Genomic DNA, 27,403 nt, shown 5'->3' on the forward strand with positions numbered 1-27,403 from the left:
AAGAGTTCGATTTATTGGTCAATAACATCATCTTGGGACAAATTTGAGTGTTAAGGCGCATACGAGCAATAAAGTTCGTTTGCCCTCCCACAAGAATGTTAATATGATCAATGTCTGGCCCAGTCTCTGAGAAACTGAGAAGACTTGCATGAAATTCTAACGATTTATTGTCAATTTCATGGGGATTTAGTTATAGGATATATTAATTTGCCACAAAATACTCTAGATTACCTTTTTACCTTTGCATAGCTACATATTTTGGAGTTCCAGCATACTTCATACTGTGAAATCACGGATTACAACAAAGGCCTTTAGAACAGAACGGTAAAAAGGAAGCATGGAAATAGTGTCTGTGTTTAATGACCGAATACAAAGATGGTAATGTGAAGAAATGGTACAATATAATAACAGTAGCAAAAAGTCAAATGCCAGGTACCGCATTAAGTGAAAAACAAGATGAGGAATTAGAACATCAACAAACAAGTAGGTGACACAACGTGTTCCTTTAAGAGCCTCATGGAAAGAGCTGCTGACTTATCCAAGGGCGCTCCTCCGATTCTGTGTCCAATCGGCTGTTAGTCAACAGCACCTAAACTGGTCTTCCAGTAACAGGTATCGTGCGTAGCTAGCAAGGGGAGTCACACTAATTCTGTGTCCCCCTAGACTCGCTCACATTGGTGTTTCTATAGCCATGGCCTGAAGATCAAAGGGCCCAAAAGGACACCTCCACAAGGTTTGGTTTAGTTATTCCTGTATCATCAGGAAATAGTGATCTCCTATGTGCACAGTGAAGGGTCTGCAGGACTTAAAGCCAATAAAACCACTGGTGTCTGATTTCATGGTGTTTTAATCTTACGAGTGTAAACCGAAAAAGAAAGGCGAAGCTGACCACAAATAATAGAATTAGTTAAATGATAATTTTATTTTAAAAGCAATATGTACAAAACCTTTTCAAACACAATAAAAATGTCAAGGTCTACGCAATAAAAAAAAGAACATCAGGATAGACGTGTGCAAGTCGCAGAACCTGTGACATTAATAGCCACTAAACCGATATCTCATTGCAGAAAAGTAGTAGAGCAGAGAACAAACATCAAGCACTCGAACGCATCAAAAAGAGGCAATGTATTTTACTTGAAACAAGTTCTTGCAAGCACCTCAACACTCGAACCCGCAGGTCACACCGGTCCACTTTAAATTAAAAATAAAATATGTTTTCAGTGTCCTCCTCAATACGCACTCTGCCCTCTAGAAGAAGACTGTATCGGCCTGTGCATTCCAGAAGAAAGACAAACCGGGCAAAGGATTTACAGACAACAGGTAATGGGCACAACGGCATTACAAAGACATTCAAAAGCATCCACTACAGTAAACTGTAAGGGGGACATTCACATACAAGTGAAAGGTAATTTAAAAATAAGCAGTAATTCTACGGGCCTCGAACCAATCCAGTGCAGTGCAGTGCAAGCTTCATGTTTAGCTGCCTTAAAAGAAACCTTTTTCTTCCACTCGTCTCCTCATTTAAACATGCGCGGGAACCTTCACACGCACCGCATTAGCCATTTGATTAGCTCCGATGTGGGGCGGCCGCTTTCCAATCGGCTTTAATAAATGACGTCCGAACTAAACATGAAAAACAAAGGGATTTGTTAATATCACGCAATAAATGCAAGAACAATAGTGCAGAATAAATAGTTAAAACGAACAAATATTCTTCCTCTGGTCATTTCATTTCTATTTAAATTTTACTAATCGTTTAATTGAAAGCCGTTCAAACCCAAAATGCTTCTATTCAATTGCCTTTTAATGATTATAGAATATTTAAACCATTTTAGTCTTATTCTAACATTGCACTTCACTCGCTGGTATTCATAAACTTATGTATTGTCTGCAATAGATTGTTCCTATTTAAAACAACATGGTGATGGTTAAACATTCTTAACCCGAACATTAAACAAGCATTTGCAATGCAATAGGTCTCACATTTGCGAGAGTTTGAGCAATATTGGCACTAGCGCTAGAGGCACTCTTGTGGTCCTACACCCTGTGACTACCATATTTTAATTGACTTTGGTGTCTTATTTTATCCTAGCCTGAATGTACGACGTCCTGCATATGCCTTGATTCTGTTAAAGGTTTCTTTCTTGTAATCTTGCAGTCTTTCAGTGGGAACTGTCACGGAGTAGAACAGCCTTGCCAAGAGCAGAACGTGTGGTATGGGCATTTGAAAGCATAAGAGAGAAAGTGAGGTGTGGAATGTACTTTTTGTCTCGAAGTGCAGTGTTGTGAGTAGTGGTACACAAATGTGCACTGTGTTGTACATTGGTAGAATTATTAGGTTTTTACTATTGGCTTTGACATGGCCTCGTCATCCTGAATTCTGACTCTGCCTTGCTTGAGCTTTATCTGGGTGCTCAGCCACACTTGCAAGTTGTTTGGGTTAATCGCGTTCAAGAATTGTTTTGTGAGAGATTGTTTAATGTACCCTGGAAGGCTTTTGTGAGCTTCATCAAGATAAAGGCTGGAACATGCGAGAATGTAGAGGGGGCCTGGGAACTCCTTCCTGCCATGGAGTGCTTGCTTGGAAGCTGGCCAGTCCTAGTAAGGTTCCTTTGGTGCGGGGTGGAAGACTCTTGAACCTTCTAGTGTGTGTTTTGAGATTATAAAGCGGAGGGTTGTTGACTTAGAAACTGGGATTTTGGAATCCGAATGGGGACAGACGCGTCTACTTCGGTACAGCGGAACCCTGGTTGCTGAGGCTCTTATCCCCGGCTGTTTAATCCCCCCGGTCAGGAGTGGGCTAGGATGCAGTGTTTGCACCAGGTGAAGTGTTGAGTTTTTATTTTTTTCAATTGTGATGCGTGGTTCCAGTGGCTGTGGTCATTTGAAGTGTCGAGTTTTGATTATTGCCATTGTGATGTGTGGCCAGTGGCTTTGATCATTTGAGGTGTTTTCTTTGTGATATGTAAATGAGTCACAGTGCACATCTACAGTAATAATTTGATGTATCTAGTATATATATATATATTTCTCTAGTAGGACTTCCCATATTATATTTTCTTGAGTGGTATCTCATATTTGCTGCTTGTTTATTCATGGTATTATTCATGCATTTAACTGTTGCATTTACCAAGTGTGTTATTATCGCTAGTATATAATATATATATATATATCTATGTGTGTTTGAATGTTGTGAATTTGGCATCTCGGAAAGCCTTTCTGTCAGGGAGCATTGCATAAATAAACCCCAAGCCTTATTCTAAAGAGAGTCCTTGCATTTTCTAAAATAAAACCCTTTTCTAAAGGTGTTGTTGTGTTTATGTCTCCTGCTTCGCCCTGTGGTTGAGCCACCGTGTGGGAGATTCTATATTATCTGAAAGGCGAAGCAAGACAGCGTTTTGAAAACCTGCAAGCGGTGCGTAAACTCTCGCAAATGGGAGACCTATTGCATTGCAAATGCTTGTTAATATCAGAGTTACTTCTTAGATGTCTTACTGCATTACATTTCTACTAGCATTAAATGCACGACTGTTAGTCCTGGCATCCTTGGCGTGGTTTCCCCAGACTTTTTGCCTCTACCTCCAGTATTTCTGACACTGTGATGGATTTCTTTTTGCTGGTTTAGATGCTTTGGGCACTTTGCCACTGCTGATCAGTGCCAAAGTGCAAGTGCTCCCTGGTTAAATTGTAATTGTGATTGGTTATACATGATTGGCATAATTGTTTTACCAGTAGGTCCCTAGTAACGTGCACTGAGTGTGCCAGGGCTGGTGATTCAAATGCTACTAGAGGGCCTGCAGCACTGATTGTGCCACCCACAGGAGTAACTCTAAGATGGTGTCACAGGCCTGCCACTGTAGTGCATGTGCGCAGTTTGTTAACTGCCATGTTGACCTGGCCAAGTGTACACACTTGCCAGACCTGACCCTTCCCTTTTTCTTACACATAGGACACCCCTATGGTAGGCCCAATGTACCCCCCTGGGCAGGGTGCCGTGTATGTGAAAGGTAGGACACGTACTAGTGTGGGTAACTTGTCCTGATAGTGAAATACTGCCAATTTCGTTTTTCACTATTGAAAAGCAATCTTGCCCATAGGACAGAATGGGGAATGCTGTGTAACATATGTACCCGCATATCTTCCTATAGCAGCAACATAGATTTGGAATCTGGTATCCCTGAACTCAGAATTTAATAACCTCTTTTAGGAAGGATGGTTTTTAAATTCAGTGTTTGGAAATAGCACTTTTAGAAAGCGGCTATTTTCTTGTTCAACCTTTCTGTGTGCCTCTGCCTGTTTGTGAATTGACTGTCTGGTTTGTGAGTGACAGGGGCTGGGGGGGGGGGGGTGCTCCAGGAAGCTGGGTGAGTCAGCACTAGGCTGAATAGACCTATCTGCATTTGGAGTGGTGGGAGATGTAGCACCTGGGTCTGAATAGTGCTGTGCCTGCCTTCCACAATGCTGGCTCCACCTCCTGCGGTGTGTCTGATGGCCCTGGCCCACACTCACAAAGGAAGAGGATGTGCACTGACAGAGTACACCCAGAACTTTTTTGGACTGGGTCCAGGACCCCTCACACATGGAGAACAAATACTTTTGTGGTATAAATATCTGAGGTGAAACCCCTGAACTTTAGACTAAGACTTCGATCAAGAGTCCCTGCCAAAGAAGATCAGCTGAAGAGACTGAGGAGAAGTACTGCCCTTGCTGAGTGTCTGGGGTTGGCCTGCAGTTTGCTGTTTCTACTGAGCAGAGATCTAAAGGACTTTGCTGTGTGCTGTGTCCCCTGCTTGAAGATGGATTTTGCCATGTGCTGTGTCCCTCTGAAGAAAAAGTCTCCAAGGGCCTGAGAAGAGCTGGCCTCCTGTTTCTGAAGTCCCAGGCACAAAAGGACTTCAACCCCAACTCCCTGAACTTCCTTGCTGGGAGTTCCAGTCTGCCAGGAGGGCCTGTAACTGTGTGTGAGGCCTTCTTGCTCTTGGGAGCTGGAAGTGCGACACAACGAGAGAGAAGCGTGACGCCGCCGCAGCAGGCGCTGTCGCATCATCGAGTAAGCGTGTTGCCTCTGCCTCTGTTCGCCGTCACATCACCGGAGAAGCGTGCAGCCGCACAGAGAGTTCCCTCGCATGACCGGAGAAGCGTCTTGCAGGGCCGTCGCATCGCTGAGGAAGCGCGTCGCCGCAACACTGGTGAAGCATGTCGCCGTCACAGAGGGTGCTGTCGCATCACCGGAGAAGCGTGTCGCAGGGCCTGTCAAGGCTCAGAAAATCAGAGTTCGCCGCGCGGGCATGCACGCATCGCCTCTACGTTGTCACATCGCAACAAAGACGCCATTTTGCTCAACGCACCGGTTCGTCGCAATGCATCAATGCGCCATCTTGTCGCATGGGAACCGGAGCACAGGAAGAACCGACGCATCGCCTTCTCTGCACCCCTTTTGGTTGTTTTGCTTTACGCATCCCAGGTACTTTGAGATTGAGTGTCGCATTTGATCATCTACAAGTTTATTTTTCCAACGACCTTTCTAAAGACATTCTACTGAGTTTTGTATGTTGGATTTTTGTCGTTTTGGTCTTGTTGAAGTTTAGTAAAGATACTTTATTTTTCTAAACTGGTGTGGCATCCATTTGTGGTGTTTTCACTGTGGTACTATGAGTGTTGGTACAAATACTTTACACATTGCCTTTGGGATAAGCCTGTCTGCTCGTGCCAAGCTACCAAGGGGGTGAGCAGGGGTTATCTAAAGTGTGTATCCCCCTTACCCTGACTAGAAGCAGGGGTCCCTATTCTGTCAAATGTACCTCCCTCTGCCAACTAGAGACCCTTATTTCTAACAACCACCATTCACTAAAGGTGAGAATCCATCGGACGTTCCAAGCGGTCTTGGGTAGAAAAACTGTGGCGTTTTCTGAAGAGAACATACCTATAAGCTTTCGATTTACAAACATTACCGAATTAAGGGTTTCTGTTTTGCCTGTAAATGATAAAACCAACCGTGCTTCGTACCATGCTTCGTACCACGTGATTACACCAAATGTCATCAGATAACAAAACCCCCAGACAATTAAGCGTAACCGCCGAAGCAGCTCCATAATTCGTAGGATAGCGTTAGCATTCCGTTTTTTCCTGAATGTTTAATGAGCCACTAAGGCTTGTGAGCATATTTTATATGTACAGTATGAACTGCACAGTAAGATGTAACTAGCGCTACAGCAAACTGCTCAGGGGAAACAGTTTACAGTAAACAGAGAAGATACAAAGAAGATCATTATTATTTTTTTTTTAACTTAAAGATAAGAATGACTTACTAGGCTCAATTACAATTTTATCTCGCAGCATAAGTTTGCACTAGCTCGGGCACAGGATAAAGAGACAATTTCAACCACACCCCATGCCAAAACAGAGTACTCCAGCTAAACTAATTACTGCAGCTATTCAAATGTTATGACTCAGAAGGGAATTCCTGTAAAGCCTGCAAATGTGCCCCACCGACGAGGACAGATTGTGCATTAATGTCTTCTGCCAAGCAGCTGGACTTGAACAAGCCAGCCAGGCCACATGTTTATCTCTAGACTGTCTAGCAAATCCAGTGGTCATAGTAGGGGGTGAAAAATAGGGGAACTCTGGGCAGAGAATCAGAGGACAGGAATAACCGGATGATTGGATCAGTGGGTGGAGTTAGAGGTGCGACCAGAATGCACAAAACATCCCAATTTTTAGTATTTGTTTGGCATTTCATTGACCAGTTACAGCTTATTATGTTATTTAATTCAACCAATGGATACACATGATTCTCTTCCAGGGGATACCCATCAGCAGGGAATGATCCCCGCCCACGTGCGGGATCCCGGAGCACATATACATTATATATATATATATATATATATACATATATATATATATATATCAGCACAAACATTTCTCCACTTTACCGGGGGCCTCCAACTCTGCAGGGCGGGCTCTCGTATAGCAGGAATGGAGAATCCTGCCCATCAAACCACAAGAGAAGAAGAGCCGACAGCTACGGCAACTTTTCAAGCTGGCATTTTAATTATGACTGAGATCACGTGGCAGCTTAAACAACTCTTTTAACCCTTACGCGTTTCGGCGCCAAGCGCCTTGTTCACAGGTGAGTTCAATTGAGTCCCAGTGGTCATGTGGCCATACCTTTAGACCACACTGCCCAGAATGCATCAGTATGTAAATTTTCAAAACCGGCTTCAACATCGTATCATTTCAGCATCAATAGCTTTTGCATTTTGTCAAAGTCCAGCATTATCTTTGTTAAATGCGATGCTTCCAGGCAAACTATATTTAAAAGCACAGTGCACTTCGCTGCCACGTTGAAAATAAGTGCTTGAAAGGAAACACGAAGGCTGCTAGAAGGACGACAGAGCATCCTTCTTTCCCTTTCTCTCCAGCTCTCACAAATAGTCACGGAAATCCATGTTTGACAGATTGGGCTGGAAAGCGAGTCATGCCCCCTCCGTTTAAAGCACAAACATTTCTCCACTTTACCGGGGGCCTCCAACTCTGCAGGGCGGGCTCTCGTATAGCAGGAATGGAGAATCCTGCCCATCAAACCACAAGAGAAGAAGAGCCGACAGCTACGGCAACTTTTCAAGCTGGCATTTTAATTATGACTGAGATCACGTGGCAGATTAAACAACTCTTTTAACCCTTACGCGTTTCGGCGCCAAGCGCCTTGTTCACAGGTGAGTTCAATTGAGTCCCAGTGGTCATGTGGCCATACCTTTAGACCACACTGCCCAGAATGCATCAGTATGTAAATTTTCAAAACCGGCTTCAACATCGTATCATTTCAGCATCAATAGCTTTTGCATTTTGTCAAAGTCCAGCATTATCTTTGTTAAATGCGATGCTTCCAGGGAAGCATCGCATTTAACAAAGATAATGCTGGACTTTGACAAAATGCAAAAGCTATTGATGCTGAAATGATACGATGTTGAAGCCGGTTTTGAAAATTTACATACTGATGCATTCTGGGCAGTGTGGTCTAAAGGTATGACCACTGGGACTCAATTGAACTCACCTGTGAACAAGGCGCTTGGCGCCGAAACGCGTAAGGGTTAAAAGAGTTGTTTAATCTGCCACGTGATCTCAGTCATAATTAAAATGCCAGCTTGAAAAGTTGCCGTAGCTGTCGGCTCTTCTTCTCTTGTGGTTTGATGGGCAGGATTCTCCATTCCTGCTATACGAGAGCCCGCCCTGCAGAGTTGGAGGCCCCCGGTAAAGTGGAGAAATGTTTGTGCTTTAAACGGAGGGGGCATGACTCGCTTTCCAGCCCAATCTGTCAAACATGGATTTCCGTGTCTATTTGTGAGAGCTGGAGAGAAAGGGAAAGAAGGATGCTCTGTCGTCCTTCTAGCAGCCTTCGTGTTTCCTTTCAAGCACTTATTTTCAACGTGTCAGCGAAGTGCACTGTGCTTTTAAATATAGTTTGCCTGGAAGCATCGCATTTAACAAAGATAATGCTGGACTTTGACAAAATGCAAAAGCTATTGATGCTGAAATGATACGATGTTGAAGCCGGTTTTGAAAATTTACATACTGATGCATTCTGGGCAGTGTGGTCTAAAGGTATGGCCACATGACCACTGGGACTCAATTGAACTCACCTGTGAACAAGGCGCTTGGCGCCGAAACGCGTAAGGGTTAAAAGAGTTGTTTAAGCTGCCACGTGATCTCAGTCATAATTAAAATGCCAGCTTGAAAAGTTGCCGTAGCTGTCGGCTCTTCTTCTCTTGTGATATATATATATATATATATATATATATCCAGACCATAAAGTATATAATACTTCCATACCCATACACCTACATATGTATGCCTTCATACATATATGTAAACATGCAGCCCCAACAACAATCCAAAAACAGGGCAAACAGCCAAAGTTACATCAGTTTTACATGTATGAAAATAAGCCTCTAAAAAACTCCTTGTAATAGAGACCATACACTGTAATGATTTCATACAAGAATCGTTTATTTTCCAGAAAAAGGATGAACATGTAATTGCAGGCCATTTGGCCCATAGGGTGCATAAGAATAACTGTCCTGGTACAGAAAAGAGAACTGGCACCTGCCTTTAAGGCTTCTAAGATTCTAAACACTTTGCCTTTAAGAACTCCAGGGAACACTCTGCTCCCAGCATGCCCCACAGGTGACAGTTAAGTCAGTTCTTTTTTCTGTCTCCTTCTGTGAGGATCCTGGAGCTTGAGCTCGACAGTTTGACTTTTCTGTCAGGAATAGTTTTTTTCTTCTTGATTTTTTTTGCGGTTTCTGTGCTGGCAGAGGTTTATCATCATTTTCTGACAGAACATCTTCATTTTTTCCTGTCCGAATGACGGCTCTTTTCCGCAAATGTCCAGCCTGTGGAAAGAAGATGGCCATCTCAGATCCACACTCTGTGTGTATCGCCTGTCTTCCTTCCAGTCACAAGATAGACTCTTGTTATCACTGTCAGAAGTTTTCTGCGAGGACTCTTCGCAACAGAGAGAGGATTCGCCTTCAAGCTGTGATGGAGAGAGGAACAGCCCTGCTGGTAAGTGGTCTTGAGTGTCAAGAGCCCTCCTCTCGTCGGGAACATTGACGCCAGCATCATTCTGCCTCTACAACATCAAGGAAAAGGCAGATTCTAGAATGTTCGCCGTCGACGTCGTTACCGCCGTCGAAGAAGTGGCCTACAGTCTCCGACGTCGAGACGGCGTGAGTCTCCGTCGTCAAGAAAGGCCTCGACGTCTAAGCGTACTGCCTTGGACTCGAGGTATGTTCAGGATGTGGGTTGATCGACGTCTAAACACCCATCGACGTCGAGGCACTCTCCGTCGCCTCCCCGTAGGTCGACGTCGAGAAGTTTGCAGACAGTTAAGGAGTCTCGATACCAGTCGACGTCGAGGGCATTGAAGTCGACGTTGAGGCGGCGAGAGCGCTCGCCGTCGAAGTCAAAACGGCATCATAAACGGTCGAGGTCTTCTTTGAGGAGGGCGAAGTCACAGTTGAGGACAGCAAGGTCCCCAACTCCTTCCATGCATCACCCCACGTCAGGGGAGAAGCACAGGTCGACGCTGAGGGAGAAGCACAGGCCGACGTCGAGGCCCTCGACGTCGAGAGATAAAGAGCCTGCTGTTGCCTCAGAGGAGGTTAGACCTGCATCTCGATCGCCCTCAAGGTCTGGATCGTCTCCAGGACTAAATATTTTCCAGGTCTCTCCGGTGGTTGGTGAGGAGGCACGACGTAGGAAGTCTAAGGCCCTCAGTAGCCCGGGGTCAGATTTTTCCCGCACCTATTCTCCTTCACATATGTCAAGGGATTCTCCATCCCATAATGAGACTCTAAGAAGAACACCACGAAGATCAAGATCACCGACTGTGGTTTCTTCCAGAAGGAGGAGTGCGCGCAGATTGCGCTCTCCACATGCCGGCCATGTTCGATCAAGGGACAGATCTCACTCTTATCATTCTTGAAGGCGACAGAGGTCTCCCACCTGGTCTTCTTCCACCAGGTCCTCGCTCAGAAATTATTCTCCAACATTTACGTCTACACCTCCATCCAGAGTCTCGCCAATTGATGATCTCAGCACGTTCAATGAGGTTCTCTGTAGAGGAGCGAATAGGTTGAACATCACTAAGTCGGTCCCGACTGTTACCTCCTCAGTAATTTTCGAGACTCTCCATCACCACTCTTCAGTCCGGCCTTTGCTTCCTCTTGTCCCTGGCCTTATCGAACTGGCTACACAGACTTTCTTGACACCAGCAACAGTGGGTTCTGTGCCCTCCCGGATAGCGAAGAAATACAAGGCTCCTGACCAAGATCCGTTATTTCTTCGATCTGATCCTCCTCCGGATTCCATCATTGTGGCGGCAGCTAGGAAGACGCACTCATCTATGTCTTCCTCCTCAGCACCCCCGGATAAGGATAGTAAATTGATGGACTCTTATAGGTAGAAGGATGTGCAACACGTCAGCATCTTTCATGAAGGTCGCCAGTGCCTCCGCTCTGCTGGGGAGGTATGATAGATCCTTGTGGGATTCTCTGAGCCGCTTTGCGGACAAACTACCAAAAGAGGATCAGCAGGACCTTCGAGAAATACTGCAAGAGGGAGGTCTAGTTGCGAATCAAGTAATTAGTGCTTCGGCTGATCTGGCTGCCCACAGGTACTCCAATGGTATCTGTTTGAGGCGCTCTGCTTGGTTACGTTTGACTGGCCTTAAACCCGAGGTTCAACGGAAGATCACCAATCTGCCTTTCAATGTGTCTTCTCTCTTTGGGCCGCATGTGGACGACAAAATAGTGAAGATGAAAGCAGAATTGGACACAGTGAAAGCTGTGGGACTTGAGAAACGGAAGGAATTTTGCAGACGTTTGTGCTCTTACGATAGACGCCCATTCCAACAGAGGGGTCAAAACTCTCAGTGGTCGTCTCAGGGTCACCAGCAGCAGCAGAGGTCTCACTTTCAGCAACGGAGACCAGGTAGAGGAAGAGGGAACAATAAGCAGCAGACCTCTACCTCAAAGCAGCCATCGAAGCAATGAGAGAGTGCTTCCTCTAAACACGTTGGCCACTCCGGTAAGAGGAAGTGTCGCATGTCATCTGGAAGTGTGGAGACATATAACCGCCGACAAATGGGTGTTGAATATTACAAGAATGGATATTTGCTACGGTTCAAGACACCACCACCATCGGTTCCTCCGAGCGGAGGATTCCGCTTGTGTCATCACATTTTACACGAGGAAGTAAACAGTCTTCTGCAGATAAAATCCATAGAATACATTACTGTTCATCAGAGGCGCCAGGGGATATCCTCTCGATATTTTCTGGTTGAAAACAGAGGTCCGTCAGAGTACAGACCAATTCTGGACCTATGCATCTTGAACAAATATATCCGAAAAGAAAAGTTTCGGATGCTTGCCCTGCACCAGATCTTCCCACATTTACATCAAGGAGACTGGATGTGCTCCATAGATCTGCAGGATGCCTATTTCCACATTCCGGGGTCCAGGAAACATCGAAAATTTCTCCGTTTTCAAATTGCTCTACGCCATTTTCAGTTCCGAGTCCTACCAGTCGGTCTCAAGTCAGCCCCACGGACATTTTCAAAGTGCATGGCAGTAGTGGCAGCGTTTCTCCGCAGGCGAAAAATATTCATGTATCCGTACTTAGACGACTGGCTCCTGAAGAGTTCCACTCCATCTCTACTCCAGTCGCTTCTCTCCTGCAGTCTCCAATTACAAAACAAGTTGGGTCTACGAGTAAATTTCAAAAAAATCGATTCTCAATCCGACCCAGAAAATTCACTACCTAGGGTTGTCGCTGGACACCGTGGAGGCAAGCGTGTGCCCTTCGGCGGAGAGATTTTCATCGATCAGGATGAAATGCCGAGATCACCTGCAGTCACACCACCCGACGGTCAGACAAGTCTCCTCTCTCCTGGGGTCCATGGCTTCCTGCATATTCATCGTCCCCAATGCCAGATTGCACATGCGTCCCCTGCTGCAGGCTCTGGAAGACCAGTGGGTGCAAGCGTCAGGCAGTTGGGAGGATCGGATTACTCTCCCACAGTCTGCCAGGGACTCCATCATGTGGTGGACAAAGCGGTCACATCTAATGAAAGGTGTTCCTTTCCATCAAGAGACTCCAACTCAGACCATAGTTACAGACGCCTCCCTACAAGGTTGGGGTGCTCATATGAATCACCTTCAAGTGCAAGGGCTATGGTCGGATACAGAGAGGGGATATCATATCAACTTGCTGGAGTTGAGGGCTGTCCACTTAGTCCTCAAGTCCTTCTTTCCATTCCATCAGTCCAGCTCCCTCTTGATTCAGACAGACAACACCACAACAATGTTTTATCTGAACAAGCAGGGAGACACCAGGTCCAGAATTCTGTCCCAGGAGGCACAAACAATTTGGAAGCGGCTACTGGCTCGACGCCTCACCATCACGGCGGTCCATGTGCCGGGCGTTCTAAACGTCCAAGCGGACTTCCTAAGCAGAGAGTTCGTAGAAGCGCACGACTGGGTGCTAAACTCCGAGGTGGCTCAGGATATCTTTCGAAGATGTGGAATACCGGACATAGACTTGTTCGCAGACGCAACAAACGCCAAATGCCCCGTCTACGCATCCAGGTTTCACCAACCAGGTTCAAGCGGGAATGCTCGGTTGATAAAATGGTCTCAGAGCTTACTCTACGCGTTTCCTCCGCTGCCTCTCATTCCAGCAGTGATCACCAAGTTCTACAAGACCAACTCCAGGATGATTCTGATCGTTCCGGAGTGGCCGCGCCAGTGGTGGTACCGGGACCTTCTACAACTTTCCAAGGTTCCACACCGGAGATTGCCTTGCCGTCCGGACCAGCTGTCCAAGAGTCAGGGGAGAGTGTTTCACCCCAACCTCTCTTCACTCAGGCTCCTGAAGTCTTGAAGTATGGACACTTAGACTTGCCAGCGGACTGTATGAACATCCTTAAGGAAGGTAAGCGACCTTCCACCAGGGCTTCCTATGCTTTCAAATGGAAGCGTTTTTACATATGGTGCTTGAATAATGGCATGACCCGGTTAGAGGACAAGAACAGGTCATTTTGCCGTATCTCTTACACCTGGCTAAGTCGGGCCTGCAGTTCACATCTATTAAGGTATACTTAGCAGCCATTACGGCATATAGGACGTCACCCACGCAGGGTTCTTTTTTCCAGATGCCAGTGGTGAAAGATTTTCTTGAAGGGTTGAAAAAGGTGTATCCACCAGTACGAGCCCCTTCTCCTCCGTGGGAGCTCAACATGGTCCTTACCAAACTGATGGGCGCACCTTTTGAACTAATACACAAGTCCTCCCTGTAGCACTTGTCCTGGAAAGTGGCATTTTTGGTGGCTATTACGTCAGCTCGTAGAGTCAGCGAGTTACAAGCTTTGTGTTGTAAGGAACCCTACACTGTTTTTCATTCAAATAGGGTAGTTCTCAGAACTCATCCTAGTTTTCTGCCGTGGGAGGGCTGAAACGTGTTGGTCTGAGTGCTTAATCTTCATTAAATTAAGCTTAAAAGCCAAAGCCTTGAGTGCCGCGTCCTTTGTGTAAAAATTGACGAAATTGGGCCAGGATCTGGCACCAATGCAGAGCACCCGTTATCGAGCGTGCAGGATTAGGGTGAGATCTCGAAGAATATGCAGTGACTTCAACTCGCATTGCGGAGTGTGGTTCCAGTGGGGAAAAAAAAAAAAAAGTGTATACGTTTGCAAAATGTAACAATTTTAGGCTATTGATGATGCTCTCAGAATGCCCGCCATTCATATACAAAATATGTGCATAAGCTTAAAAGAATGAAGGACTGCTTGGTTTCAGAAGAAAATATACACAAAAAATATACAACTTGGGGAAAAAAGTTTTTCTGAACTACTGTACATACATCTTTAAATACCATTTCTCTGAGGCACCACTTAAAAAGATGTGTTTTATGCATGCCAATAATTTTAAAACGAAAATAAAATACGACCCCCTAATCTTAAATACATTCAGAAAAGTGCACCTGCCGTTATATATTCTTGCACTGGTACAGATTTTCAACATTCAGGACTTCACATGAGTTTACAGAAATAAGCGTGTAATTGTTGTCCTAGCAAATTTTTGTGAATTCCATGTATATTTGCTGCTTCGAAAACCTGCTGAGCGATTGCAAATTCACTATTGCTACATCAACTGATTGCAAATTCACTATCGCTACACCTACTAGTTTCCCTGCCCTGGAAAAGGTGTGACTCCGGCACATGTCAGGAATACATTTCCAACTTTTTCCAGTGTGGGAAGACATTGGAGAGGAGATACCCTTAGACATGTCAGTTTGTGAGTGTGCACACACACAGGGAATTCCTGCTCTGGAACTACTGCTTCCCATCTACTTCCAGGCCCTGCACATAGATGTGTAGAAAGACGGCAAAATCATAACACTGCTAAAATCCATAACGGCCGCACTGCGCCCATTCCAGGCACCGTACCATACTTGTGCATCTGCATTACTAAACACAGCCAACAGTCGTCGTATTTGGTGGTCATTGTTGGCCGCAGTTTTTATTACTTATTACATACGTCACACTTGGACAATTCCCCTGGACACCCCCTTGGGGGCCGGGATCATAAATCATTGTCACACATTATTACACATTGGATGTCACGGATTGTCAACTGGACATCATAAATCATGGGTCATAAATCATTGTGTGCCATAAATCATTCTGCCACAATTGGTCCTTATTTTGTTGCCATAAATCACTCTGCCTGATCACCATAAATCAGCAGCCATAAATCATGGGTCATAAATCATCGGTATGTCATAAATCATTCTGTCACAATCTGTCATCATTCCGCTGTCATAAATCCTTCTGCATTAGCATCAGAAATCATCAGCCATAAATCATCGGCTGGCCATAAATCACTGGTTTGTCTTTTGCAACTCCTAGGGTGGTAAATCACCCTGACAGCTCGTAGATTGTTCTTGGTTGTTTACCACGCCCCTTTGCGTGTGGGGGTAGCCTTTTCCCTGGAGTTAGGCCCCATCTCGCTACCTTGTTAGTCTCTTTTGTGCCCCACCTTCTGGCAGGGGCTGGGCTGCCAGCGCCGTCTCCGTTTGCTACCCCGATTTTGTCAGGCGCACTCACCCTGCCGTGCGGCATCCCAAAGTGAGTGGCCCTCCTTCTACACACTGCCCTGTCGGTGTGCTCCCATACCAAACCAATACACTTGTTGTTTCCGCCGTTGAATTTGCACTCTCTGTGCGCTCTCGTTGCATGGGGGCAGTTTCCACCCGGAGTTAGGCCTCAATTTGCTACCTTGTTAAGACTGTTTTGTGCCCTGCCAACTGGCGGGGGCTGGGCTGCGAGCGCCGTCTCCATTACCTGCCCCCTTTGTCGGCCAACTCACCCTGCCGTGCGGCATCCCAAAGTGAGTGGCCCTACTCCCACACACCGTCTGTCGGTGTGTCTCCATATCCAACCCTTGTACCCGTAGTTACTTTCGTTTTCGTCAGCACTGCGACGCTGCTGCTCCCTAGGTGTGGGTGGGTGGGATTTGAAAATCGTTGGCGCCGCTCCCCCAGCTCACATGATGTGCAAGTGGCTGCCCCAGGGGGAGCGTCGTCTTATATCCCCCCTTCCTCTTTTCTTGTTGTTCTTGGAAGGGGGGGAGGGGCCTCAGAGCATTTCGCCCTGCGTCGCTTCCCGCTGGCGAGAGCCCGTTCCGTTCCTTGTTGGGCTCTGGCGGCCATTATGGCGCCGGCCCTCGAGCCCCCTTCGGGGGCGGCCTTTGCTAAACATATCACTTGTCACCGCACTGCACCTAAAGGAGTAAGCGGATTTTTTTTTTACAGGGCAAGTAGGTTTCTGAAACGTCTTCAAACCCTTGAATGAATCTGCTGTATCCCTGATGGGGAAAAAGCTCAAAGATCATTGGGCGATCAACTGGTAGAGGATCTGAAGTTGAATGCTGCATCGGGGGTGCAGGAAGATGGCTGGCAGAGCCTCATTAGGCTGCGGCTAAGAGAATACTCCTTCTAGATTCTTGGGCAGGAGGGATAATGACCCCCATATTGTCAGCAGCGAGGGGCGTGCCCCTGCCCTGTCGGACCTGTGAAATACCAGCTGGGGAGATGCGCTGGTGTGGAGTGACGAGCGCCTCTTTCCCCGTGGTGCTGCAGCCTACCTGGGCCTAGCAGAGCCTCCTGTGCTGGGCCCGGTTCCTTGCCTGTCAGCGAGTAGGACGGCGACCACAGCCCAGGGCACACTGGAGACGGACCGGCCAGCTGTGGGACAGCTGTAGCCACGGGTGGAGCAGAAGGGACCACTAACTGTACCACCACTTCCCTGCCTTTGTTACAGAACGCACTAGATGTCGGCCCCCACTGTGTCCTACAAGGGGAGTGGTGGGTCGCTTTCGCCGGCTGTAGTGTGCTTCCACTGTTGGTATGTGGGCTACCTGAGGAAGCCTGGATGCATGCTGGCGGCTGCATCGTAGATCCGGGGGACTTGGGACCGGGCCCAAGGTGCCTGAAGACACAAGAGACAGCGCTCTGGCGAACTAGCAAGGCCTTAGGTCTGTGCGTGCCCCCCTTGCATCTCTAGAGTGGAGGCAGAACTCAGCCCACAAGCTGACAAAACACTAAGCTAAACACGCCAAAAAGCACTCTTCACCTGTGGAATGCCTGTCTCCCCCATTCAATACAGGCAAACACAACTCCAAGCAGTCAAATCTCACCGGGCACGGGTGCTACTAACATGCACTGAGGCCCTGCAGCAACATGCTCCTTAAGACCTCTCTCCTTGACTAGGATATTAAAGGCATGTTCGCCAACTTGAAGCAAAGCCTCCACGCAACAGAAGCTCGATCTCCTTATCAATATGCTGGATCAAATGAAAGAGGAACTGGACAAGCATGGCGGAAGTATCAACCAACTTCAGACGTGAGTATCGGAGATTGAGGATGCCCACACAATCACAAATTAGCACCTCCTGCAGATGGAGAAAACTTTAGAGGCAATTAGAAATTAAGATATAGAGGCCAAGTCCAGGGGAACGACTTACACATATTAGGGATACCTGAGTCAACTGCCATGGAAAGAATGGACAATTAGAGATCGGAACATGTTCTCAACATGTTTGGTGAGGCCCTGTTGCCAATGGTCGTGATCAAGCTCGTTCATCGCTCACTGGCCCCTCAGCCCCTACAACCCGCTACGACCGATAGTGACAGTGTCTCTGTCCTCCTGGTTAGGGAGACATATAGTGAAAAAGGCCGAGAGCACCACGATGCTCAGTATCAGGCAAGCTTGAACTTGTTCTATTGTGATTTCACGCTTGTCATACTCACAGCTCGCTGAGAATTCTTACCAGCCAAGCAACTACTCCAGAAAGCTGAGGTTGCGTACTCGTTGATCTATCTTGCTTAGCTACGCATCTCCTTACATTTCAAAGTCCACCTCTTACATGACCACAAGGCACTCCTGAAATTCCTACGTAAACTTGTGACACTCGGGGAGCCCGCTCAACTTCATAGTAAACAGCATCAAGTGATCACCTCAGTGACAATGATGGACCACATTCCTTCCTAACCTTACAAAGTAAGAGAGTTACCACAGTTAGGCCAGAAGGGACTGGGTAGGAAAGTTAAACACAACAAAATACCCCTCTGTGCTTCAATTTATTAAAACAGTGTCAATCAAATAGTATCCACTGAACCAAAACCTTCACCCAAAATAACTATATAACAAGAATATATATATTAGAATCAATTTATTACATCAAATTCAGATAAAAAACATGTAACACATTGTATTAAAACATATTGTATTAAAATCTATTAGAGATGGATTCACCCTATCAAGGATTTTTTATCATATAGTTCAGAATCTCATCAATATTCTCATCTCAGTATCCAGCTTCACATATATGTTCTGTACATCAAATGATATACATTTTTAAAATAGTTTTATACAATTGTGCATAAATATGAACAAAGAGCCAATTTAAATAAAACAAGTGTCGACGCAGCGTTTCGGCGATTTTATCTTCGCCTACTTCAGGACTTGTAAATCCCATATTTCTTTGCTGCTTTAAAAACCCAATTAGTCAGTCAATGCCTTTGTAGGTCAGGTTGCTTGTGTGTGCGTACCCTCCAAATTATGGTGCACGTGCTCTAATTTGAGGATATTTTCTTCAAATTATATCTATCCATTAGGTAAAGTCTTTGTGAATTAAAACTTTATTTAAAATTTCACAGGGCTCCACTGATGGCCGTCTGTTCTGTAGGTTATCTGCCCTGATTGAATTGGATTAGCTTTTTAATTCAATAAGTGCATTCTTCACAATATTTCATGTGTCCTCCGTCCCGAGTTACATCTGGTGATGTCCTTTGACTAGATTTGATCCCCAGTTTCTCTGTTTGCCGGTATCTCGTGTATCTCGGGCCCGCTGCAACTTGCTGGGTCCTGAATTTGTAGCTGATCATACAGAACAACCATTGATCAAGTTGCCCTCAAACGCTATTAACTTCAACCCTCAGCCACCCAGCCTGCTCACGCTAGGCTGTTCGCAAGGCCTCCTGGCTCCCAGAGGGATGTATTCCTCTATCTATTTTGACTGTTTACATGAGGGGAAGGGAGGGGGTTATGGATGCTTTAACCAGTTGGAGGGGCTGAAGTGAGAGGGGGGACTTTGCATGAACACAGCAAAGAGAAAACAACAACAGAGTTTATACACATTATGTTATGTTACCACAACTTGTATAGCGCAACAGCTGCCCAAACAAAGGGGCGTCCCGGTGCTGACAGTAGAGCAACTGACATATGCGGGTTGAACTGAAAGTAGGGCTATGGTGCAGGGAAAAGGTGAGTTTTAATGGCCTTCCTGAATTCTAGGTAGTTGTTAAGGCCCCGGATGTGAACAAGAAGTGCATTCCAGAGGAGGGCCGCACTACTTGAAAAGAGCGGCCTCCAGTGCGGACTCTCTGTGTTCAGGGGACCACTGCCAGGTGTTGATCCTGTGAGCGGAGATGGCGTGAGGGAACATATGGCAAGAGGAGGTTGGCCAAGATGTTAGGAGTGGTCAATTTCAAGGCTTTGAAGGCGATGCATAAATCCTTGAATTCAATTCGCCTGGCTACAGGCAACCAGTGAAGACGCTGAATGGCGTTAGATACCGGGCAGGACCTGCGCAGACCTAGTAGGGTTCTTGCTGCCGCGTTCTGTGCCCATTGTAGCCTCAGAATTTCAGCCTTATTGGACCCTAGAAACAGAGAGCAGGCATAGTCTAGTCTTGACATTACAGACGCCTGAATGATGACCTGTCGTGTGGGTGCATCGTAGAAACCCAGTAGGGGTCGAAGCCCCCGAAGTAGTCCTAAGCAGGTCCCTGCCACTTTTTTGGTTTGGACTCGGAAGTTGAGGAATGAGTCTAGCCACACCCCCAGATTTTTCACAGCCTGCTTGGGGGGGGGGGGGGGGCTGTGAAAAATCTGGGTGTGTGGCTAGACTCATCCCTCAACTTCCAAGTCCAAACCAAAAAAAGTGGCAGGGACCTGCTTCATCCAAGGCTTCTTACTGCACCTAGAGCTAAGACCATAGGCTTTCTACTAGTCTGTGCAACCCCTCACAACACGATGACTACCTTTAGACGACTCACCCCAAATATTCACAGGCTAAATGATCAACACATATCTCACCTCATATTTGCTTTTCTCCGTGGCCACTGTATTGAAATTTGCTGCCTACAAGAACTCCATCTAACTCGTGCTTCACATCCTCGACTGCGGGCTGACTGACTTGCAGAAACGCATACAGCAGTCTACTCCAACTATGCATGCGGCGTGACTATTCTCATTCGCAAAGGTCTTCAGTAGAGCACGTGCACATCCATCTCTGACAAACAGGCAGATATGTGATTCTCTATGGCATGCTTCAGGGCAGACCCCATGTGCTGGGTAATGTGTATATAGACCTAATGTTGACAGACCTGACTATTTTTTATAGAGCTATAGACCTAATGTTGACAGCCCTGACTATTTTTTATAGAGCTATGGCACGTGGGGTGGATACTTCTATGTTGTGCTGGATCACCACCTTGACTGATCCAGCGATATGAAGCGGGCACGCCCAGGGTGAGCCCAAATATACCTCACAATAGAAGACCATGGCTCATTGACACATGGAGACCTAAACACAAGCAAGATAGCGAGGGCAATTTTGTGGACACCTGGTCCAAGACTAACTACTGGCTGACGACAAGAGCCGAGGTCCCCTGGGCTGTGGCAGTTGAGTACTTCCCTAGAATGCTTTCAGACCAGGTACTGGTCTTCCTTGAACTCAACTTCCCTGAAAAATGCGACCAAGCACACTCCTGAAGATTCCCTTCAAAAGCCCTGTGTAATGAAATCATATCAAGCATCGTAGAATATTTCTTTCAGAATGCCCAATCCGTAACCTCAGCCTCTACCGCATGGAAGGCATTCAAGTTTGTTATATGAGGTGCGTGGATTGCCAAGGAGGCTGGGGTACTGAATGTGATATGCACGCAACTCACTGGACTAACATCAGGTAGCCGTACCCTTGAGCCGCCTTTTTTTGCAATAGGAGATTTAGGCATTCTTACCTCAATAAGGCAGAGAATATGACGATGAGGCAGCTACAGACAGACTTCACCTGGGCAAAGCAGCAGTGGCTCAGCGCTATGGTGAGTGAGATAGAGCAGGCCAAACATTGGACAGACTATTCCACCGCTCCCCTGGTCCAGCGACTGTATCACAAAATTACTGAATGACCAACAAATTCTGCATTCTGTACCAGAGGGCCTTAAACAAACTAGAACTACCTTCTATACAAACTTCTACAGCACAAAGATAGCTTGTGACTCAGCACAACTAGGTGAGTATCTAGACTCTATCGAATTACTGTGGCTCAGGAATGCCCACCGGCAGTTTCTAGACGTCCGCTTCTCAATTGAAGATATTGTAGAAACAATACAGAGTATGCCTGGTGAGACAGAGCTAGGTTTGCACGCAGATACTTGCCCCTTACCTACTAGTTGGCTATGAAGAAGCTCTAAGGAAATTTGCTCCCCACAATGTGCAAAGCAGTGAAAGCTACCATTCTGAAACTCGGGAAGAAGCCCAATTCCTAACACCCGCTGACAATGATTAATGTGGACAACAAAATCCTAGCTAAACTGCTTGCGATCAGATTGGTATGGGTGAAGAGATGACTCCTCTGAACTCCACAGAATATTCAGAGTAGGGATGTAGGAATCCCGTAATACCAGACTGACAAATCGTGCTTGACAAGTCTGTTGAGCCACATTTCACACTAGAGGTGCACTTGAAAGGAAGAGAACAGGCAGCCAAAACAATTCTTTCTATCTGGTCTTGTTGATGAAGGGCACTACTTTTGTCCTACGAGACTAAAATCCAAGTTTGAAGTAGGCACTGTGCCCACAATAAACCAGGAAACAGAAGTCAGTGTTAGATGTGGGAGGACACTAAGATTTCCAAAATACACTCCCCACTCACACCTGCGGCCTTAGAGCCCAAGTTCAGTGTGGCTTAAGACCTTCGCCAACTTGGAAATGCCCTCTGGCATTTTGGGCCAGTTTGCAGAAAAGCAAATAGGAACTACTGAAAAAAGTGGATAGGGCTGGCCCTGGGAGCTTTTACCTCACTGGTTAAGGAATGACCAGGTATCGCTCCAATCTTGCAGAGGACTTTTCGTGCAAGTGCCTATCTGACCAGTGGCAACTGGACCTGGACTGGACCTAGCTTTTGGTCTCTGCCGACAATCTACAAAGTGAGATTTTGTTTTTGAAAATAGGATAATTAATTACCCCCAACACGATGGAAGTTGTGTCCCATAGTGTGAGGGTCATTTTACACTTTTCACTGCCCTTTACTGCTAGGTTTTACCCAGCGGTGAAGGACAGTGAAAACGGCAATTCAATTGCCCCCTCTAAATCGGGCGTATGGTTGAATAGCCAACCTTCGATGGCCCTTACTCCATCAGGCTGCTGGAGTAGTCTCCGTCACTGGCATACTTACGGTCTGACCATCTGTAAATCAGGTGGGTGGACCTTCAGTTTGGTGCAACAGTGACAGAATACCCTTCCTGCTAGAGTACCCTTTTGGTCAAACTCTAAATCAGCCCTTAAGCCCCCCCTCCACCCACCCAGGACCTTAATAAAAGTTCTCTTGTGCTTTGTTTGGGACATAAAAGACTGAGCCAGAAGGTAAAATCCTAGATGGTTGGTGTATCCATGACCATTGACCATCGTTGGCACGATTATTTCATATGTATTGCTTGGTGTTTTGCCTTTGTTACTGTTTGGGTACTGTATACATTCTTTACACATTGTCCTAAGTTAAGCCCGTCTGCTCTGCGCCATAGCTATGGGAGTTGAGCTCAGGTTAATTTAGTAATTTTGAGGATTCACCCTGACAAGAGCTGTGATTATTCATTGAGGTGGGTAGTCATCCACCCCAAATACTAATCCAATTTCTTTCAGTAAATGTTAGAAATGGAGGTCTCTAGCTGGCAGAGGTATGCACCTTTGTCCAAATAGGAGCCCTTGCTTCTAGTCAGGGTAAGGGGGATACACACTTAAAACAATTCCTGCTCACCCCCAGCTTGGCACGAGCAGACAGGCTTATGTCAAAGGCAATGTGTAAAGTATTTGTACTTAAAACACACAGTAATACAGTGATAACACCACAAATGGACACCACACTAGTTTAGATAAAGATACTTTATTTTTCTAAACTCAACAAGACCAAAATGACAAAAATCGAACATACATGTAATAAGAATATGACTTTTCAAAGGTTTCAAGTAACTAGGTCCAAAGAAAACTATGCGTAGAATCACGCACCCAAAGTACCTGTAGATATGTCAAAATTCACAAGGCCAAACAGCCGCAGAGATGGGAGGCATCGAGAAACGGAGTTGCGTCAGTTCCTGAGTCCTTGGGGAGGAGATGCAACAGTTCTGCTGCACGCAGGAGAAGTGATGCGTCGAATCTGGACCGTACGGGGAAGTGATGCTTCGACTCCAAGACTATTCTGGTCCGCGGGTGATGCTTCGGGAAAACTTGCCGCATAGGTGTGATGCGTGGAAATCCGGAATGCATCGACGAACGATTCGGCGGTTTCTTCTGCCACGATGCATCAGTTCTTGCAGCTGCAACAGGCGCCGTGTCATCTTGGCAGTGTGGAGATTCTTCTCGCACAGCGGTGCTGCATCGGAATAAACAGCCGCAAGAAAAGCGGTGCGTCAATTTTCTCAGCTCTTCAGGTTCCTTCCAGCTCCCAACAGTAGGATCAACCTCCAGAGGGCCAGAACTGGAAAAGGCACCTCCTGTCAGGTCAGAACTCTCAGCAGCAGAGTTCATGGGAGCTGGGAGTGAAGTCTTTGTGTCCCTGAGACTTCAGAACAGGAGGCCAGCACACACAGGCCCTTGGAGATTCTTCTTCAAGCATGTTCACAGCTAAGTTCCAGTCTTTGTCCCTTCCTTGGCAGAAACAGCAACTGCAGGCCAACCCCACTCAGTACACAGCAATGGGGCAGTACTCCTCCTCACAGCTCTATAGCTCTTCTCCTTGGCAAAGGTTCCTCTTGAGTCAAGAAGTGATTTAAAAGTTCTGGGGTCTAAGGTCTACTACTTATACCCTATTTTGTCTTTGTTCTCTTTGGTTTGGACTGGGCTCCGAGACCCTTGCACAGTTTTGTCCTCACTGGTGCAGTATGACCGCAGAGGGTGGAGACAGCATTGTGCAAGGGGGACAGGCCCTATTCAGGTGCAAGGTAATCTCCTTCCACTACTCTAAACGCAACCAAGCCCCAATCAGCTTAGCACTGAGTCATCCAGAAAGGCCCAGGCACACCTAAACCCCCTCAGTGGCGGTTTACAGTGAATGCACATCCCCAGCCCCTGCCACTCCAAAACCAGACAGTCAATCCACAAACAGGCAGAGGCACACAGAATGGTTAAACAAGAAAATGCCTACTTCTAAAAGTGGCATTTTCAAACACGCAATTTAAAAATCATCTTTACTAAAAGATATGTTTGAGAAATAAAGTTTAGATTCTCTGAACTCAGAATTTACTATCTTGTCCCAATGGGAAGTTATACTTGTAAGATGTTACAAATGACCTCGAAATTGGCAGTACTTCACTATCAGAACATGCCACACACACCAGTACATGTCCTGTCTTTCACATACACTGCACCCTGCCCAGGGGTTACCTTGGGCCTACCATGGGGTGCCTTACATGTAAGAAATGGGAAGGTTGGGGCCTGGCAAGTGGGTGCACTTGCCAGGTCGACATGGCAGTTAAAAACTGTGCACAGACACTGCAGTGGCAGGTATGAGATACCTTTTCAGGGATACTCATGTGGGTGGCGCAATCAGTGTTGCAGGCCCACTAGTAGCATTTGATTTACAGGCCCTGGCACACTCGGTGCACTTTACTAGGGGCTTACCAGTAAATCAAATATGCCAATCAGGGAGAACCACTTGTAATCCCATTTTACACAGGGGGCATTGCACTTTGACACTGATCAGCAGTGGCAAAGCATCTAAGGCAGAAAAAACGAAATCCAGCACAGCATAAAAAATACAGGAGGTAGAGGGAAAAAGTCAGGGGAAACCACGCCAAAGATACCAAGTCTAACAATGAACATATGGCATTTTGACGAGAGACTGTTCCACTTTTCCCCCCCCCCCAACGTCCCCCATCCCCAAAGTCCATATTTTACAAAAAATTTGAAAAAAGACATACCACTGGTGTTTCTGGGCTTGAGAATGGAGAACCCTCATATGATTGATTTTCTTTTCCAAACGAGTCGTCATTTTTGTGGTGTGCAAATTTTTGCTTCAGGGCAGTAGCAATTAGTTCAGCTGGGTCTGAAAGTGAATTCCGTTTTTTCCCCTTCTTCATAACAGGAGTACCACCAGGCGACCTATGAGAGAGAATACAATTTTATTTCTTATTTGTTTATTTTTGCATTCTTATACAGGACACTCAACCACAAGTTATAAGCACATCGTACTTATGAACAGAGATGTAGGACATCATTACAAGCAACAGGAACATACTGAAAGACAAAGCGCAACCAACAGAAGGACAATAGACTAGGCATCAGTTCATGTGATCAGGGCAACCCCAGGTGTAGATTGGCAAGAAGAGGAAGAGTAACAGAGGGTGTCCAGAGAGGGAACAGAGTAGGAACTGGGAGGCACAAAAATAGAAGACTGGAAAGCCAAGAATATGACAAAAAAAATCACAACCTTTGGTAGAAATGCTGATTTAGCTCTCAGCACTAGGTTGTCCGAAAAAATGAGGTATACGGTTGTTGGACAGGTAATGCCTGTAACACACTCATGTGAGGAGCTAATGTGCTCGCTATAAGGAACACTGTCTTCAGGGTTAACAATTGTAGAGGGCAGCTATGCATAGGTTCAGATGGTGTGTATATCAAGAAAGTGAGAATCACGTCAGGTCCCACTGAGGCACCACAAAAGGTTTTGGTGCAAACAGGTGGGTCTGCCTTTAAGCAAATGTCCACCCCCACGGCTCCCACGTCACTGTGCACTGCAAATAACGACGGACGGTTTTAGATACCTAGGTATCTATGTGACGCATAACCACACACGCTTCATAGCAGAAAATCTTACGCCACCCCTGACGCAACTGCACAACGATATCAAACATTGGCGCTCCTTGCCGTTGACACTGCTCGGGAGAGCAGCCCTCTTCAAGGTGATGGCGCTCCCTAGATTCATCTATGCCCTACAAAACACACCTTTCCCAGTTGCTCCTGCATACTTCAAGGCAATAAACGCGGACATACCGTGCCTTTTATGGGATGGTAAGGCAGGTCGGATTGCCCTGCATAAATTAATGCGGGGATGGTACGATGGCAGGATTGCTCTCCCCAATATCCAACAGTACTACTGGGCATCGCACCTTACGGTCATAAACCAGTGGCTTCATGTGCCACAGGATTAACCGGCATTTCGAATGGACATACACCTCCTCGACAAGGAAGGGATCATGGGGACACTCTACAATAACGTACGCCGACTGACACTCATGGGTCCAACGGCACATACGGTTCGAATATGGTTTGAAGCTCAGCGCAAGATGGGGTGGGAGGGAGTGCTAACACAGGCCACACCACTATGGGACACCCGGCGCCTAGGCAAATTGAAGAACACAAAGGGCTTCAGACAGTGGGATCTGATAGGCATCACCAAGGTCGGGGATCTTTGGAAAAAGGGCGAGGTGGTCCCCCTAGCTCAACTGCAGAAAACATATGGGTTGGCACGGACAGAGACCTTCAGATATGCTCAAATTAGGCACGCACTCATGGATGTTATTCCACCTGGCACAAAACTGCCAGAAGCCTCGCCCTTGGAAGATCGCCTCCTCACAGACCATTTAAGTAAGAAAGCCATCTCCATGGTCTACAAGAAAATCATAAATAACTTGTCGGATCCCATGCGTAGCCTTAAGGTACGATGGGAACAAGATCTGGGTATACTGGAGGAGGCAGACTGGCAGGAGGCGCTGTCGTCTCCCCGAGAGATAGTGATTCCCTCAAAACTGCGATTAATACAATTGAAAGTTCTACATCAAATATATTATTCCCGAACGCTAATGCATACATTAGGAGGAGCTGACACACCACTTTGCCTCCGACAGTGCGGGCTACCGGGCACCTTTTTCCACATTATTTGGGAATGCCCAAAGATTGTGGGATACTGGGTGGCGGTCATGAACACAATTTCACGGGTCATGGGGGTGGAGGTTCTTCCCGAACCCAAGCAATGCCTGATCAATATCTGGGATCCCACAGATCTTA

At 46.4% G+C, this 27,403-nt stretch overlaps 1 protein-coding gene across 1 annotated transcript in view; it reads right to left on the minus strand.

Moving 5' to 3' along the window:
• Positions 1 to 898: 898 nt before the first annotated feature.
• MTFR2 (mitochondrial fission regulator 2) overlaps positions 899 to 27,403 on the minus strand; it is a 131,333-nt gene continuing 104,828 nt past the window's right edge. The window contains exons 7-8 of the mRNA XM_085611500.1: positions 25,318 to 25,498; positions 899 to 1,623 (exon numbers count right to left, since the gene is read on the minus strand). Of these exons, the coding sequence (XP_085467626.1) occupies positions 1,522 to 1,623; positions 25,318 to 25,498 (283 nt within the window). The 3' untranslated portion in view covers positions 899 to 1,521. The remainder of the gene's footprint in view (positions 1,624 to 25,317; positions 25,499 to 27,403) is intronic.

This window comes from Triturus cristatus, chromosome 6, assembly GCF_964204655.1.
Source record: "Triturus cristatus chromosome 6, aTriCri1.1, whole genome shotgun sequence".
Lineage (NCBI taxonomy): Eukaryota > Metazoa > Chordata > Amphibia > Caudata > Salamandridae > Triturus > Triturus cristatus.